The sequence below is a fragment of the Lactuca saligna genome, chromosome 9 (assembly GCF_052625555.1).
Source record: "Lactuca saligna cultivar CGN05327 chromosome 9, ASM5262555v1, whole genome shotgun sequence".
NCBI lineage: Eukaryota > Viridiplantae > Streptophyta > Magnoliopsida > Asterales > Asteraceae > Lactuca > Lactuca saligna.
Window position 1 is genome coordinate 110,965,824 of NC_136425.1, and position 14,313 is coordinate 110,980,136.

The 14,313-nt window shown below is 31.4% G+C and overlaps 1 protein-coding gene across 1 annotated transcript; it reads right to left on the reverse strand.

The window, feature by feature from the left end:
* Positions 1-4,057: 4,057 nt before the first annotated feature.
* LOC145017222 (endo-1,4-beta-xylanase 3-like) lies at positions 4,058-12,450 on the reverse strand. The gene is made up of 8 exons (XM_078975285.1): positions 12,216-12,450; positions 12,039-12,125; positions 10,000-10,376; positions 9,048-9,189; positions 8,571-8,923; positions 8,098-8,275; positions 7,006-7,545; positions 4,058-5,359 (listed from the first exon to the last, which is right to left on the reverse strand). The coding sequence occupies exons 1-8, from the start codon at positions 12,279-12,281 to the stop codon at positions 4,244-4,246; spliced, it is 2,859 nt and encodes a 952-aa protein (XP_078831411.1). The 5' UTR covers positions 12,282-12,450; the 3' UTR covers positions 4,058-4,243.
* Positions 12,451-14,313: the final 1,863 nt, after the last annotated feature.

Below are 14,313 nucleotides of genomic sequence, written 5' to 3' on the forward strand. Positions count from 1 at the left end.
AAGTAAAGTTTAATTCACCCTTTCTCATCACAAAGGCTTTCAATTGTACTATAGGGTTGTATCAAGATCAATCATAGACATTTATTAGAAAGGAAGTCATACACCAAAGTGTATAGTTCCTTAACAATTATTTTCTCTACAGTTTAGTGAAAATATTATTAGGAATCTTATATATATATATATATATATATATATTAGATTCACATATGTCAAATAAACTACATTATTTTCCTTTAAAGATCCATTTCTTGAACTTGGAATATGTTGATTTCATTTGTACAATAAAGATAACAATGTCATGGATAAGTTTGATTTAAAACAAGTTTAAGTCAAAAGTGTCTGCACATACAACTTAGTTTTATAAAATGTTGATATTTACTTTGTAATTCTATTAAGAGATCCAATCTGAAAAATATAAGTCAATCATTTTAGAATATGAGTATTATCTTTATGAAGAATGATCTAGTAAATAATCAGAATGTTAAATAAATAACTGAGACATAAATATTTTGACATGCTAAATTTAAAACATACATTGTTTCAAAACAAATATTATTTTATATTACAAGCAATTTATTTTTTAAGCATAAATAATAAACTAAACTTCGAGAGTGTAGTTCCAACTTGCTTGTGCTTAGCTAGTTACTCTTCTGTAAATATTTGTAATCAACTTATAAATATTATATTAACATTTAAGTACCAAGTACTTTAGTGTTACACAAAAAGTAGGAGTGTGTTTCATGCAACAGATAGTGTGTTTCCGGCCCGTTTAGCTAGCAATAGTTTTCGTACTTCGGTCCGATGCAGTAGATAGTGTGTTTGATGCCTTCGTGGCTTAGAGAGGATTTATGTGTTATGTGTTCCGGGCTACAGCTGTATGCAGTATGCAGTATATATGTTTATGCTAGATGATATGTGTTATGCTAGTTGATATGTGTTTATGCTATGCTATGATCAGTTAGTTCCGGACTTCGGTTCGATGCAGTCAGTTCCGGACTTCGGTCCGATGTAGCTAGTTTCGGATACCGGTCCGATGCAGGGGACAAGGTCCCAGTCAGTTCCGGACTTCGGTCCCATGCAGTCAGATTCCGGACCTCGGTCCGATGCAGTGGGCAAGGCCCAATATGTGTTTTATATGTTATTGTATGGTATGTCATAGTTTGGTGGAGCTCACTAAGCTTCGTGCTTACGATTTCAGTTTTTGGTTTTAGGTACTCAGCTTTCAAAAGAGGAGCTCAGAGAGGTTGTAGTGCACACACCATAGTTAGTTAGCCTGGAAATGTTTACTCTGATAATAAGATTATGTTTTGGATTAATACGCAGAAATTATGTTATGATTTATGATGCGGTTTTTATAAATATGGTTTTAGTAATGTTTTTAAAAGAAATTTTTAGTCGTGATTTTTGGGTCGTTACAATGTGTGGTATACTCTAATAATATATATATATATATATATATATATATATATATATATATATATATATATATAATATTTTCTAATCATTTGTTTTTGTTTTTGTTTTTGTTTTTCGGTCAACTGTGACCACACTGCAACAACGAAGAATATGCAGGTGGATGATGCATATATGGGATAAGTTTATTTCTATTCATATAACTTAAAGCGAACTTCACTTATCTAAGAGTAATTTTTAATTTTAGAAAATAAAATTGTAATTTTTTAAAATCATTTCATTCTTTATAAAAAGATTTGGATAATCAAAAGTTACATAAAAAAACATGGGTTATATTGACTAAAGTCTAATTGTTTCTCAAGCATATGGGAAGTGGGATGGTTTTTGTTGTTAGTAAAGAACTATTGTAACAGGTGCTTTGTACCACAATGAGTTTCCAGAAAAAGTTTCGGTCCAGATGAATGATACCCATCATACCCTCTGTATTCATGAGCTGATGAGATAATTGAGGGATTTGAACGGAATTAACTGGAAAGGAGCTTGGGATATTACCAAAAGGTATTTCTTACTTGCACAATCTTCTAGATGCATGTTTCAGGAAAAGGTTGATTGCTTGGCTGATAATGATGCTAGGCTTGTTGTAGATCCAAATAATAATGATAGCAAAAGTGTATTTAAAGGCTTACAACCTTCCATTTTATTATTTTTGAATCCTTAGGTAGGAAAAGGTTGCTTGTTTATTTCATTCTTTGTCATTGCATATAGCAGACATACTGATTCTGATTATGTGACTAGATAATAGTTAGTATCTATGATGTATCTGTTGATTTTACTAATGTGGGACAGCTCCTCAATGCATAATCCATAACCACATTTTATTCTATGCCAAATACTAATAATAATAATAATAAAACTTAGGTGTCGATTTTGAGTCAAACTAACTAATGTTTATTTTTTTTAAATCTAATGAGCATTCTTCTATTTTGTTTTAGAGTTTTGAAAGGTGAATTACAAAAGGATGGGTGATACCAATGAAATCAAAGCATCCTTCTGCAGTGGCCTTGAATCTCTATCCATATTATGCGTTCCTTTACAACAAAGCTCTTTGACACATTGGTGAATTCCACAAAAACAAAAAAAAAAAATATCTTATGCCATAGCATTGTTTAAACTAGACATAAGCTTTTTCTAAATGGAATTCAACCTAAATCCAAGTCCCACGTACATACTTAATGTCAACATCGTCGAAACCTTCAACTTGGCAAAGGTGATATAACCTCGGGATCACAAATGCATCTTTAATCCTTCCCAATGTGACTCTTTTCGAATCATCAACCACATGCAGATCCCCTACAGAAAGAATAATCTTTTTAACATCCTTTCCGATTTTTTTCTTATTTTCCCCTTCATTCCTTTTAAGGATATTTTCATATGAAACTCCATGCATAAACTCTTTTCCATGCAGATTAGAATTGGCCCTAGTATGATTCTTGAAATCCATTTCGATCGTTCCTTTGATTATTGATGAAGCATTAAGACCTCTACTAAATTTAGCAATCGATACAAACATATGAAAACAACCCACCCAAATGTCAACAAGTCTGTTCCCAAGGCATTTATCATCAGAAACTTTCAAGAATCTAATGAATGCAATTCTTAGATAATTTTCTTGCTATGTATATGTTTGCAATCCTACTCAACTCTTCAAAAAGATGCCACATATCATTCGAGAAATTAGTAACGAAAAAGCGCGGAGACAACTTCTCAACATGCTTATGATTTGATTTACTTTCATTCCCAATTGATCTATTCTTACCAATCCTCCACTCGTAATCTTTAGGAATCGTCATGAAATGGACCTATCATAGATCGAAGACAAATAGAGTAAGCATAATTGGTCGGCGTTTGAACCCACCTGAAAGTTACGAAGAATATTCACCGGTAAACGCTAGGGCTTTTTCTTATAAAAAATGTCGTTCATCATGCGGCTTTTTACAAACTAAATGGACCAATTGTGAAATTGTTTTTTTTTTATCTTTTTAACTGCAAGCTGTTTTATTCCTTTTAGTAGTAGAATAGAAACTCAAAACCCAACAGAAATTTTGTATGTCTGCACCAAAAGGGCCTTTATTGCCCAGCTCCTCTACTCTTTTTCCTCAATTTTGGACAGCAGAATGTCTCCATTTTGTCCTATTGTTTTAGCCTTCACAATTACATACAATCAAATACTTTGAACTCCAACTATTAACATATGATATCCACTGTGATTTTTGTGTAATGATAACAAAAGATTGTAACTTAGTGTTTTGCTAATTTCCTTGTTTATTCTCTTGTTTATTTAGTAAACTCCGTGTTGTTCACCTTAGGTACATTGTTAAGGACACCCACAATACAAGTAGTATGGGTGATGACATAGAATGGAATTGGATGAAAGAGTTCAATAATCTTTAACTATTCAATAGGGTTCGATAAAGAAAATTAAATGATGACAATGATTGAATAAGTGTTTAATGGAGTGTAGGTCTTAAAAATAAAGTTGAATATGTATTTAATGGATGATGTAACAAAAATATAACAATCTATTGACCTCTATAAAGTTTAGAGTTCAATGGATTGTAGATGTTATTTGGATTGAAAGGAAAGATGTCTAAGATTTATTCGTTTTCATATATATACAAATATACTTATACAATGATAGTTTAAAATATAGTTTACAAGTATTCCACTTCCACACACCAATTTGGACCAAACTTGAACCTAGAACCTAAACACACCATGCAATGAGAAAACATATATTTCCTTCGTTTCCATAAAATATTTACTTTATCAATTAAAATTCTACTGGCACCACCAACGAAAGATCGCCCTTTTCAACAACAAACTTCTTGACAATTTTCTTGGAACCAGTAACAACCACCACCTCATAAGTCCCCGGAAAACCTCGAAACCCAAATTCACTAACATCATCAACATGTCCATGAGCATGCGACAACCATTCTTTCTTGAGCTCAAGAAACCGATTCCCGGCTTCATTAATCTCACCTTCTGCATCCACCAAATGCGAGTTTTCACGGCTCATAAACAACTCCCAAAACCCCCAAATCATAATCCCCTCAACAGCAGGATGAGCTAAAGCTTCCCGAAACATAACCTCCAAATCATCTGCTCTAACATACTCATTAACCGAAGAAGCATCAAGTTCTGTAAACCAGATAGGAAGTCCAAGGGTCCCGAGTCTGTCGAGAGCCGAACAAACAACGGGACCCACTGGACTGTCTATATGTCCTTGAATCCCTATCCCACCAACCGGTGCGCCTTGTTGTACCAGATCAAGAATTTGTGTCATGTATTTCTCCGGGGAAGATCTCGGATCGCACCCATCCTCGATGTGGTAATCGTTGACGAACAATGTAGCAGATGGGTCCAACCGGTTCGCGGTTTTGAACATATCGGCTCGTGTACCCGGACCTAACCGGTCAGGGTAAAAGGAGCCGTGAAGCATTTCGTTGTTCACATCATAATGCTTGAACCGACCTTTGTATTGGTTTAGCAAACCAGTTAACCGATTTTGTATAGCCGTGGTTAGGTCTTGTTTGCTGAGCTTCTTGACCCAATCTTGAACCGTAGATTCCACGTCCCAAAAAATACAGTGTCCGCGAACCGTGATATTGTTATCGTTACATAATTTTAGAAGCTCGTCGGCGTCTTTGTAGTTTAGGTTTCCTTGTTGTGCTTCAGTCCAATACCATTTTAGTTCATTTCCAAAAACAGCCCAATTAAAGTTTTTAATAAAAAATGAGACAAAATCTTCGTTGTCAATATTGGAGCGGCTAATGCATGATCCGATCGGGAAACTATTTTGGGTTTGTTTGACGATTACTGTTGCACCGTGGATACTGCTCGAGTCCGAGGTGGAAAATTTTAGTGTGACATCTCGTTTACGAATCTGGAGAGTAACGAGAATTCAAAAAACATATGTTATGCCTTTTTTTCCCTTTTGAGTATTCTATAAATAAAATGTTGAAAGCATATTAATGGGTCTTCAAAACATTTCCGCAGCACCTACAAAGAATATTTTTTATTTTTATTTTTTTGGACTAAATGAACCATCTTTGTATTTTTAATTAAAATCAATGAAATCCTGATTTAGAAAAATAAACAAAATTGTAACCTAATTAAATTTTAATGGTGAAATGTCTTAAAAATTCAGTGTGTTAGATTTAAATTATTGAAAAAAATCCATGAAATGAGGAATCATAGTTAACCGGAAGAATCGCATTCCTTTAACAATGATATGTTCCTTTCTACCCAGCAAAATAAATAGTTTTTTTTCCTATTCTATTCATTGGCTCAAATGATGTCCATATTGAAGAAATGTTGTATGACTAAGACTTTTATATTTTAAATCGAATGAACCGTTTCAATGAAAGTGAATACAAAAGGTTAAAATGGTTATTTCCACACATTAATGTGACGCATGGTACAGTTCATTCAACACAAGAAAAGAAACTGGTTTTGTTCAATTTATTAAAAAAAAAAAAAAAAAAAAAAAAAAAAAAAAAAAAAAAGTGAGAATGGGGAATCATTCTCAGTTACATATTTATTTTGCTCCAAAACACTTAGGGGTACTGACGGAAATGGATAACAGATAAATATGTGTTTTCCAACCAAACATTTTCCTTAAACTATGTTAATTATTACCTTAGTATACACAAAATAAAACGTATTCTTAACTTTTTTTTTTATTGTTTGAATATCGTTCATATATGAATATAACACGTAATAAAGTTTTCTTACTTAAAAAATATTTTTTACATCATCTTTCGTCATATATTATATTTATATATGAATAAAACATATATTAGTTGTCGTCATATTTTATATTCATTTATAAATAAAACATTTATCAGATTTTTGTTATACTTAATTTGCTATTTATAAATGAATAACTAGTATAAATGATACTTAAATCGTAAAAAAAATAATCATATTTTTTTATTCATAAGTGAATAACAAATGTACTTTAGTAAAAATCTGAAGGATTTTTATTGATCACTTATTAATAACGATAGCTGAAACTATAAAAAAAATAAAAATTTTAATTGATCTTAAAACTATATCAATATGAATGTCTAATTATAGAGAATAAAAAATTATGAATTTCTTATATTTAAAATCATTTTTCAATATAAATAGCTCCTTAAAAATAAATAAAAAAAAAAGAAATAAAAAACAATTTTTTGTATATATTAAGATAATAATTAGCATAGTTTAAATAAACATGTTTTGTTGTGTATTCATTTCCCATTTCTGCCGGTACGATGAAGGTTTTTGCGACAAAAATAAATGAATGGTTGAGATTGATTTTCTCATTCTCAACCTTTTTTATTTTCTCAATTGAAGTTACCTCTATGTGTGTATGTCTATATATATATATATATATATATATATATATATATATATATAATTGAAGTTACCTCTATGTGTGTGTGTCTATATATATATATATATATATATATATATATATATATATATATATATATATATAGCACTGGAAAGAACGAAACAAACCCTTAGCCAAGAATATATTACCTTATCCGTCTGACGTTTCAAATGTCGGAATCTGGCCTGCCGGTCCACTGCAAAGATCTGAAGTCCAGCCAACATGAAACTAATTCCAGCAGCCGGGCCTTGAATATAAACCATGACTTTAGCTGGCTGTTTCTCAACTCTAAAAGATCCACAAACCTCATGCCACCTGTCAGCATCATTGAGCTCCACCTGACCACCATTGACCCATTGGCTATCAACCCCGAGAGCAATATTTACATTCTGTGGACCGGTGGCTCCAGGACCGAGTCGAACCCAAGCAGAAACCTGGTAAGTTACAAAGAGTTTGACTTTATCTGTGATCATTTGAGCCGGACCCATCCACGTTTGGGTGCGGTTAGTGGTGTGTATACAACGGCCACTTAGCGGCTCATGGGGGCCGAGGGTGTCTCTTGCCGCCGGTGGGAGTATACGAGGTGAACCAGTCACGACATTTAATGTGCAATTACCGAGAGGAAACCACCCGTTTGTCCCATCGCTAAGATTGCTATTGGCAATAATGTTAACTCCATATTCTGGATTCTGTATATTAAAAACAAAAACTTGGGTTAAATGTAACAAATAACAACATACTTTTATTGATTTGTTTTTACTTTAATTTTTTCCTATTACAACATCAACAACGTATTTTGAAAAATCTGCCTAGCTAGTTATTGTTTAAATACAGTTACAAAACAATATCATTTCTATAAATAAATGTGTTTGACTTTTCAAAGTATGTTGATGTAATGAGTAAAAAATAAACTATAATGCTATAAATGGGTAGATCTTTCAAAATACTATGATATTTTAATAAAAATGGTTGAAAACAACAATATTGCAACAGAACTATGAAAGTGAGATGTTATAATAAGGCTAGTTCTATCCATCATTGTACTTTCATAATCTACGCCTGACTTAACAAAAAGAAGTTAATACGAGAAATAAATAAAACTAGGATCCTATAATACATAAATAATGAAACTATCCTGTGAAGTCTTGCATTTAGCCAAAAACAATTAAAGTAATTTAATCGAATACCAAGTAATTACTCAATTAAGCTGAAAAGAGAAATTTTAAAGTTTAGCGAAGAACCTCAATAACAGGTCGAGGCGAGGGAGGTATTTTCTCAGCATGCTTAACTATTAAGCCGTCAAGGAGAATATCAGTACCCGGAGGCGGACCTTCTAAATAAATCACTACTTTTGAAGGCGAACCGTTTAAAAGAAACTTCCCTTGCAGTTGTACCCAATCTGAATCCGTTGCTTGTGAGCTTCAATCCCAAAGAAACAAAGATAAGCAAAATTATAAATTCACACCTGGGGGATAGATGTAAATGGGATAAAATATGTAATTTTTTTTGTCTCATCCAATTTGGTAAAAACAAGGATTCCTATGCACCCTTTGTACTTTGTACAAAATAAATAAATAATGCCTTCTTATCCTCGGCATTAAAATTGAAATAACCTAAAAATGTGTGTCTAACCAAGTACAGTCCATGATATGACAAGATAGGACGAGACATGTAAGAAACACAGGTTTAAGAGAGATTATGAGAAGAAACCAACTTAGCAATGCCTATGTATTGTTCATGTGAATCGGGGCCTTGGACCCACAACGTAGCTCGAACACTCGAGCTAGTAACATTATTGCCAAAGATTCTAACAAAGGCTGTAACTTGGTAAGCAAGCTTTCGTTGAATTTTTCCACTAATATCTTGTTGAATCCCATTCCAATATTGAGTTCGTTCTGTTGCAGATGCAAAGAACTTTCCAGATTTAGGAAGGACTTTGCCATCTCCCATGGAGTCATGTAATGCAATCTTGCACCCTCTTCCGGACCAGTTATTAACTCCATCCTCAAACTCAGGGTTCAATATGATATTTCCTTCTTGATTATACACACATCGTGCAATTTCCCCCTATATATAATTACAAGACAACAATATCAAAAGTGAAGACGTGTATTCATATATGAATATACTTAGTTTAGAAATGTTAGATATTACAAAATTTTGAATGTTCGTAGAAAAAAGGTAGACTTACATCACCAAAGATTGAGACTGATTCTATGAGAAGGTTTACACCAGGAGCTGGTCCTTCCAAGTAAAAGACAACACGGTCGGGTTTGTCCGACAATATAAATGTACCTTCCAAATCCTCCCATTTTTCTTTTGAAACAGTAGTCCTGCAACAACACCTCGCAAAGGACATAAAAACAAATACCAAAAAGAAGCCCTAAATGCATCTACTTTCATTCATTTATGTATCATAACATCTTACTACATTTATATCTATTACAACATTAAACTTTTATTTAATTTTCTTTTTTCTTTTTAAGGTATTTTTACCCCATTATTATATTGTTCTTTCATTTTTTCTTATTAAGTCGGTATATTTTGTAAATTTAACTTATTAAACAAATGAATTTATTTATTCATTTATTATTATTATTATTGCATTTGAATGAAATTTCTTGATTTAGGTAGAATTTTAAAAGGACAAATTCTTAACAGAAAGAAATGTAGGTAAGATCAAATCAATAAAACTAAGTTGTTATTTCTTATATTTACCCAAAAACGGATTAAAGCAATAGCAACATAGGTTCATTGATTTGTTTATTATGATATCTTACTTTCATTTTACAACATCCTACTTTGATCAAATCTACACATTATAGTCTTGTCATCTTCATACAAAGCAATTTTCATTGCTATAGTTATGTAAAATTTTCAGAATATAATATCTAGATAAGAAAAGAAAATATGAAGATATAATGCTACAATCTGTTAGATAAAATTTTCAAAGTACAATATCTTAATAAGAAAAAAAAAGGAAAAACAAAAGTCTTTTTTTTTTTTTTTTGAAAGATGAAAGTAGAATGTTGTAACACAAAGAAATGAAAGTAGGATGCATAATAAACAAAATCAAAAATGAAAATAAGTTGTAATTTATTACATTTATCCAAAAACGAATAGGGGAAATGGAAAGAACGTACTTTGTGATGAACATATACTTGGTTTCTGATTGTTGATATTCAAGTTTAAGGGTCGCAATGACATCAGACTCCTTTTCAAGATGCATACCAGAAACTCCAACACGAGCAACAACTGTGTAAGTGGAACCTGAAGAAACTCTGGTTGTGATGTCTTGTTCCAAGCCTTGCCAATGTTGGTTTCTATTTGTAATGACTGCATGATGCTTCTTCTTACATGGGTTTTGTGTATGATCATCAAAAGTCTCAACCGAAGGTGAAACTAAGAAGACATCACAACAATTTGCATGCCACGAATGCAAACCATTAGAGAAGTTGTGGTTATGTATGATGTTACAAGTAAGTTTGCTCTTTGATATGTTTAAGTCATCAGGTGGTATCTGTAAGGAAAACAGTTAACACAGTCGAAAACATTAAGACAATGTTTGTTGTGATGAATCTTGGAAATTGGCATGAAAAAAGAAAATGCTTGTTTGTTTTGTACGATGGAATGAGATGATGGAATGAGATGAATTGAAGAAATATGATTCCTTCTGTTTTGTTAATTTTTGTTTCTTAGACGTGGTTGTGTTCTTTTTATCCTTCAAATTTGAATTAAAAATTGTAACATCATGCATTGCCATTAATGTAATTTTATATGACGTAAAACTTTTTTAAAATATTCACGATTTTAGTTAAATTACAATTTATATTCTAAATACTAGAAAGTAAAATATACTTTTATTATATTGTTGTATGGTGCTTTCATCGGTCTTTATTACGTGTAATTTTTTCTTAAGTTTATTAATTATAACTAACGAATGTAAATAGTAGACGTAAACTATATATTATATATATATACATGTAATTATTACTCATTTAATTACATTGTTTATTCTCTCCATTTTATTCCTTGGTATTGTTCATGACCCTAGCTCATTCAGTTCCATTATTTTAAGTTTTTATTATGCATAGAAGAAGAGAAGATCGATGTTGACTAGATTCTGTTTGGTGGGGATTTGGCGCCATTTCAAAGAAGTGATATTATTTGACTTTTTTCAGGTCAACCAGATTAATTTTCATCTTGTAATGTGGCTCGTAAATCTTTCAATCATAAGGCTCAAAGGAGTGGTGCGTTTCTACCGTACTTTTTGCCATATAGGCAAGGAAACACCGCCTCCTCTATGCAGTTTCGAGTGCGGTTAGGCCGCACCTCATCCCTTTTTAGCTGCGTATTCTAATTGGTTAAGTGATAACCGTTGAACGGTCAAATATGTTAAGATTTAACTTTTTTTTTTTCTTTCGTTCATATAAATTAAACCATCTATTTCATTTGTTCAAACTAAAACCAAACTTTTTATATTTCTCTATTGCTTGTGTTTTTTAAAGTTATTTTAGCGTTTGATGTGTGTTTTTTAAGTTTGTAGGTTTATTTTAATGTTATATGTGTTTTTTTTAGTAATTCAATGTAATGTTTTTTTTTTTTATTTTGAAGTTCAATGTAATGTTTTTTTATTTTTATTTATTTTGAAGTAATAAAGTATTATGTTTTTTTATTAAAAAAGGAGTGATGAAAGTGTGATATGACTCCTTAGGTGTGGCATGAAATCACACTTGTAAAAAGTGATGTGACACGTATGTGGCAGTGAAGGGAATGCGGTTCGATGACGCCACTCCCTCCAACCTAACTTGATAAGTACGAAAACAGGACAAATGTTGGTGTATAATGAGTGAAAACCCAACGAAAAGTAACACAATTTAAAAAATCTGTTGCGGCAAAAGTCTTAAGAGTCCACTTAAAATTTGAAAGTTAAACTAGGAAACTTTCATATCTTCAGTTGTGTGATACTTAAGTTTATAGTCAATACAGCAAGCAATTATCCTCCTAAATAACCAAAATTTGTTAAATTTGTGAACTCCCAAAATTGAAAACTATTCATTTGACATTCTAAAGTCAAACATAGATTTGGGTTTGAGCACTAAAACCTCCAACCATTGGACCCAAATCGGAAGCCTAAAGACAGTTAAAGTAGATATCAGAGTAAACACACAAAAACACGCACCTGAGAGTGCAAAACGTAGTTGCCATTGATCAATGACGGGAGCGGGATCTCCATTGATGATTGATTCTCCATAACTTCTTTTAATCTCTTTAACCAAAAACCATAAAATGATGTTTCAAACTTATATCATTTGAAGTAATCAAACTCAAAAAATAAAAAATAAAATATTAAGAATACCTCTGAACTATTGATCTTCTTATGACGTTTAAAGATAGTTAAGAAAAATGCAGACAGATTTCCCATTTATATGTAAAGATTGATCAGTGAATGTTACGAAAACCCCCAACAACCAATCAAACTGATCTACGCATCTAGCAAATTTCCTTAAAACCCGTCGTGGGTAATGATTAGAGTTGAGAATAGAACCTTAAATTGTTTATGTGCTTCCTTTGTCTTACAGTTAGGGTTATTGGGTTCAACCATAGCTGACATTATTATGTATGCTTGAATTGGAATTAAAGATTTGGTTTTTAATAGGGGCTTTCTTTTTCTTTTTTGTGGGATTGCTTTACTTTAATTCGATTCTTTGGGACTTGGTTTACAAGCCAACCATAGCAATTTTATCGATTAGATGAACAATGGCTTTCTATGCAGAGGAGTCTGGTTTTCGTCGGGATCAAAGTGATTTTTATCTTTATGAAATGGAGCATATTTTCCAATATCAAATTTTGTATTTATAATTCGAATTGTTATTAATCTATATAATTAATTTGGTAAAACAATGACTAAACTAATAACAAATTTGGTAAAACAATGAATACACTAATAACAAATTAAACAACTTTGTAAACTGATAGACAATACAACTTTATTTATATGGTTAATGTTGTAGATGTGATGTAATGATGTCAACAAATATTTAAGATGACTTTATGTGGCAAAATGCTATGGCGGACATTTATTTTCAAGGTTATTATAAAATTCATTCAAATTTCAAAAAGCATCACAAAAGAAATCTAATTTCTAAAAATCTTTAGCATTTTGCCATATATTTTCAAGATTATTATAAAATTCATATATGGCAAAATGCAATATATGGCGGATATTTATTTTCAAGATTATTATAAAATTCATTTAAATTTCAAAAACCATCACAAAAGAAATCTAATTTCTAAAAATCTTTAGCATGTTACGGGTTTTTTTGGAGTGAATTGGCTTTAATCACATTGGATATGACCAGGATTTACCTAAAATCAATTTTGATAATAAGTTTGTGATGGTAAAATCGGATCAAAATCAAAGATTCTTTCAAACAGAGATAGATATAAGTTTAAAGCTAAAAAAAAGTTATATAAGTCTAAAGCTAAAAAAAAGTTATATAAGTCTAAAGCTAAAAAAAAGTTATTTCATACTTACCTCTTCATAACTTATATCAAAATTTGAAACAATAAACTTAAGCTTTTTCTACAATATAAAGAAAAATACAATGCATAAAAAAAAAAACTTAAATTTTCGACAACCATAAAATGGAGTAAATAAACAATATTGTGAGGCTATATAAAATCATGGAGTACATAAACAAAGACCACCATATTGTGAGTTATGCGATATGCGATGTTCACTTTCCAGTTTAAGGGACGACTTTTGAGGCCAGATTTTGAAAACAAAAAACAAACTTCTAAGATTATGTGTTGGTTTTATGGAACTAAAACGTGAAATTAATTTTTCGTTGTTAGGAATGACTTTAAAGTTTTTTTTTTTTTTTTTTTTTTTTTTTTTTTTTTTTTTTTTTTTTTTTGAAAGGGAACTTCCCTAACAAGGGTTTTCGGACCAGCTTTCGCGCACCGACTAATTCCTCGCTGCAAACATGAGGCTTTGCCTCATACCCTGGAATCACTGCAGGCGAACCTCCATGGCCACAAGGGCTTAGTAGTGCCAGGATTTGAACATGAGTCAATAGGTTATCCACCATATCTTCCACATGTCTTACCAAGTCACCACAACTCAAGTGGTTTATATGTTTACATAGATACCCAAAATAAAAAAAAAATAAAAAAATAAAATAAAAAAGGATGAGATCAGATCATTATTCAATCTTACAATCATGCATATAGTTCTACTATCTTATATATGATTTGGCGACAAAATCGATCATTTTGTGATCCAAATCAATTTTGACGTGTAGAATCATAGGCAAACAATATTAATTTTAATAGTTGGGTTTATTATAACGTCTAGCATCAGAAAATTTTATTTTTAATTAATGTAAAACTTCACATATTTAGAATCCAAGTTACTAAATACCCTTTCTTCCAAAGTACATTGTTTAAAAATC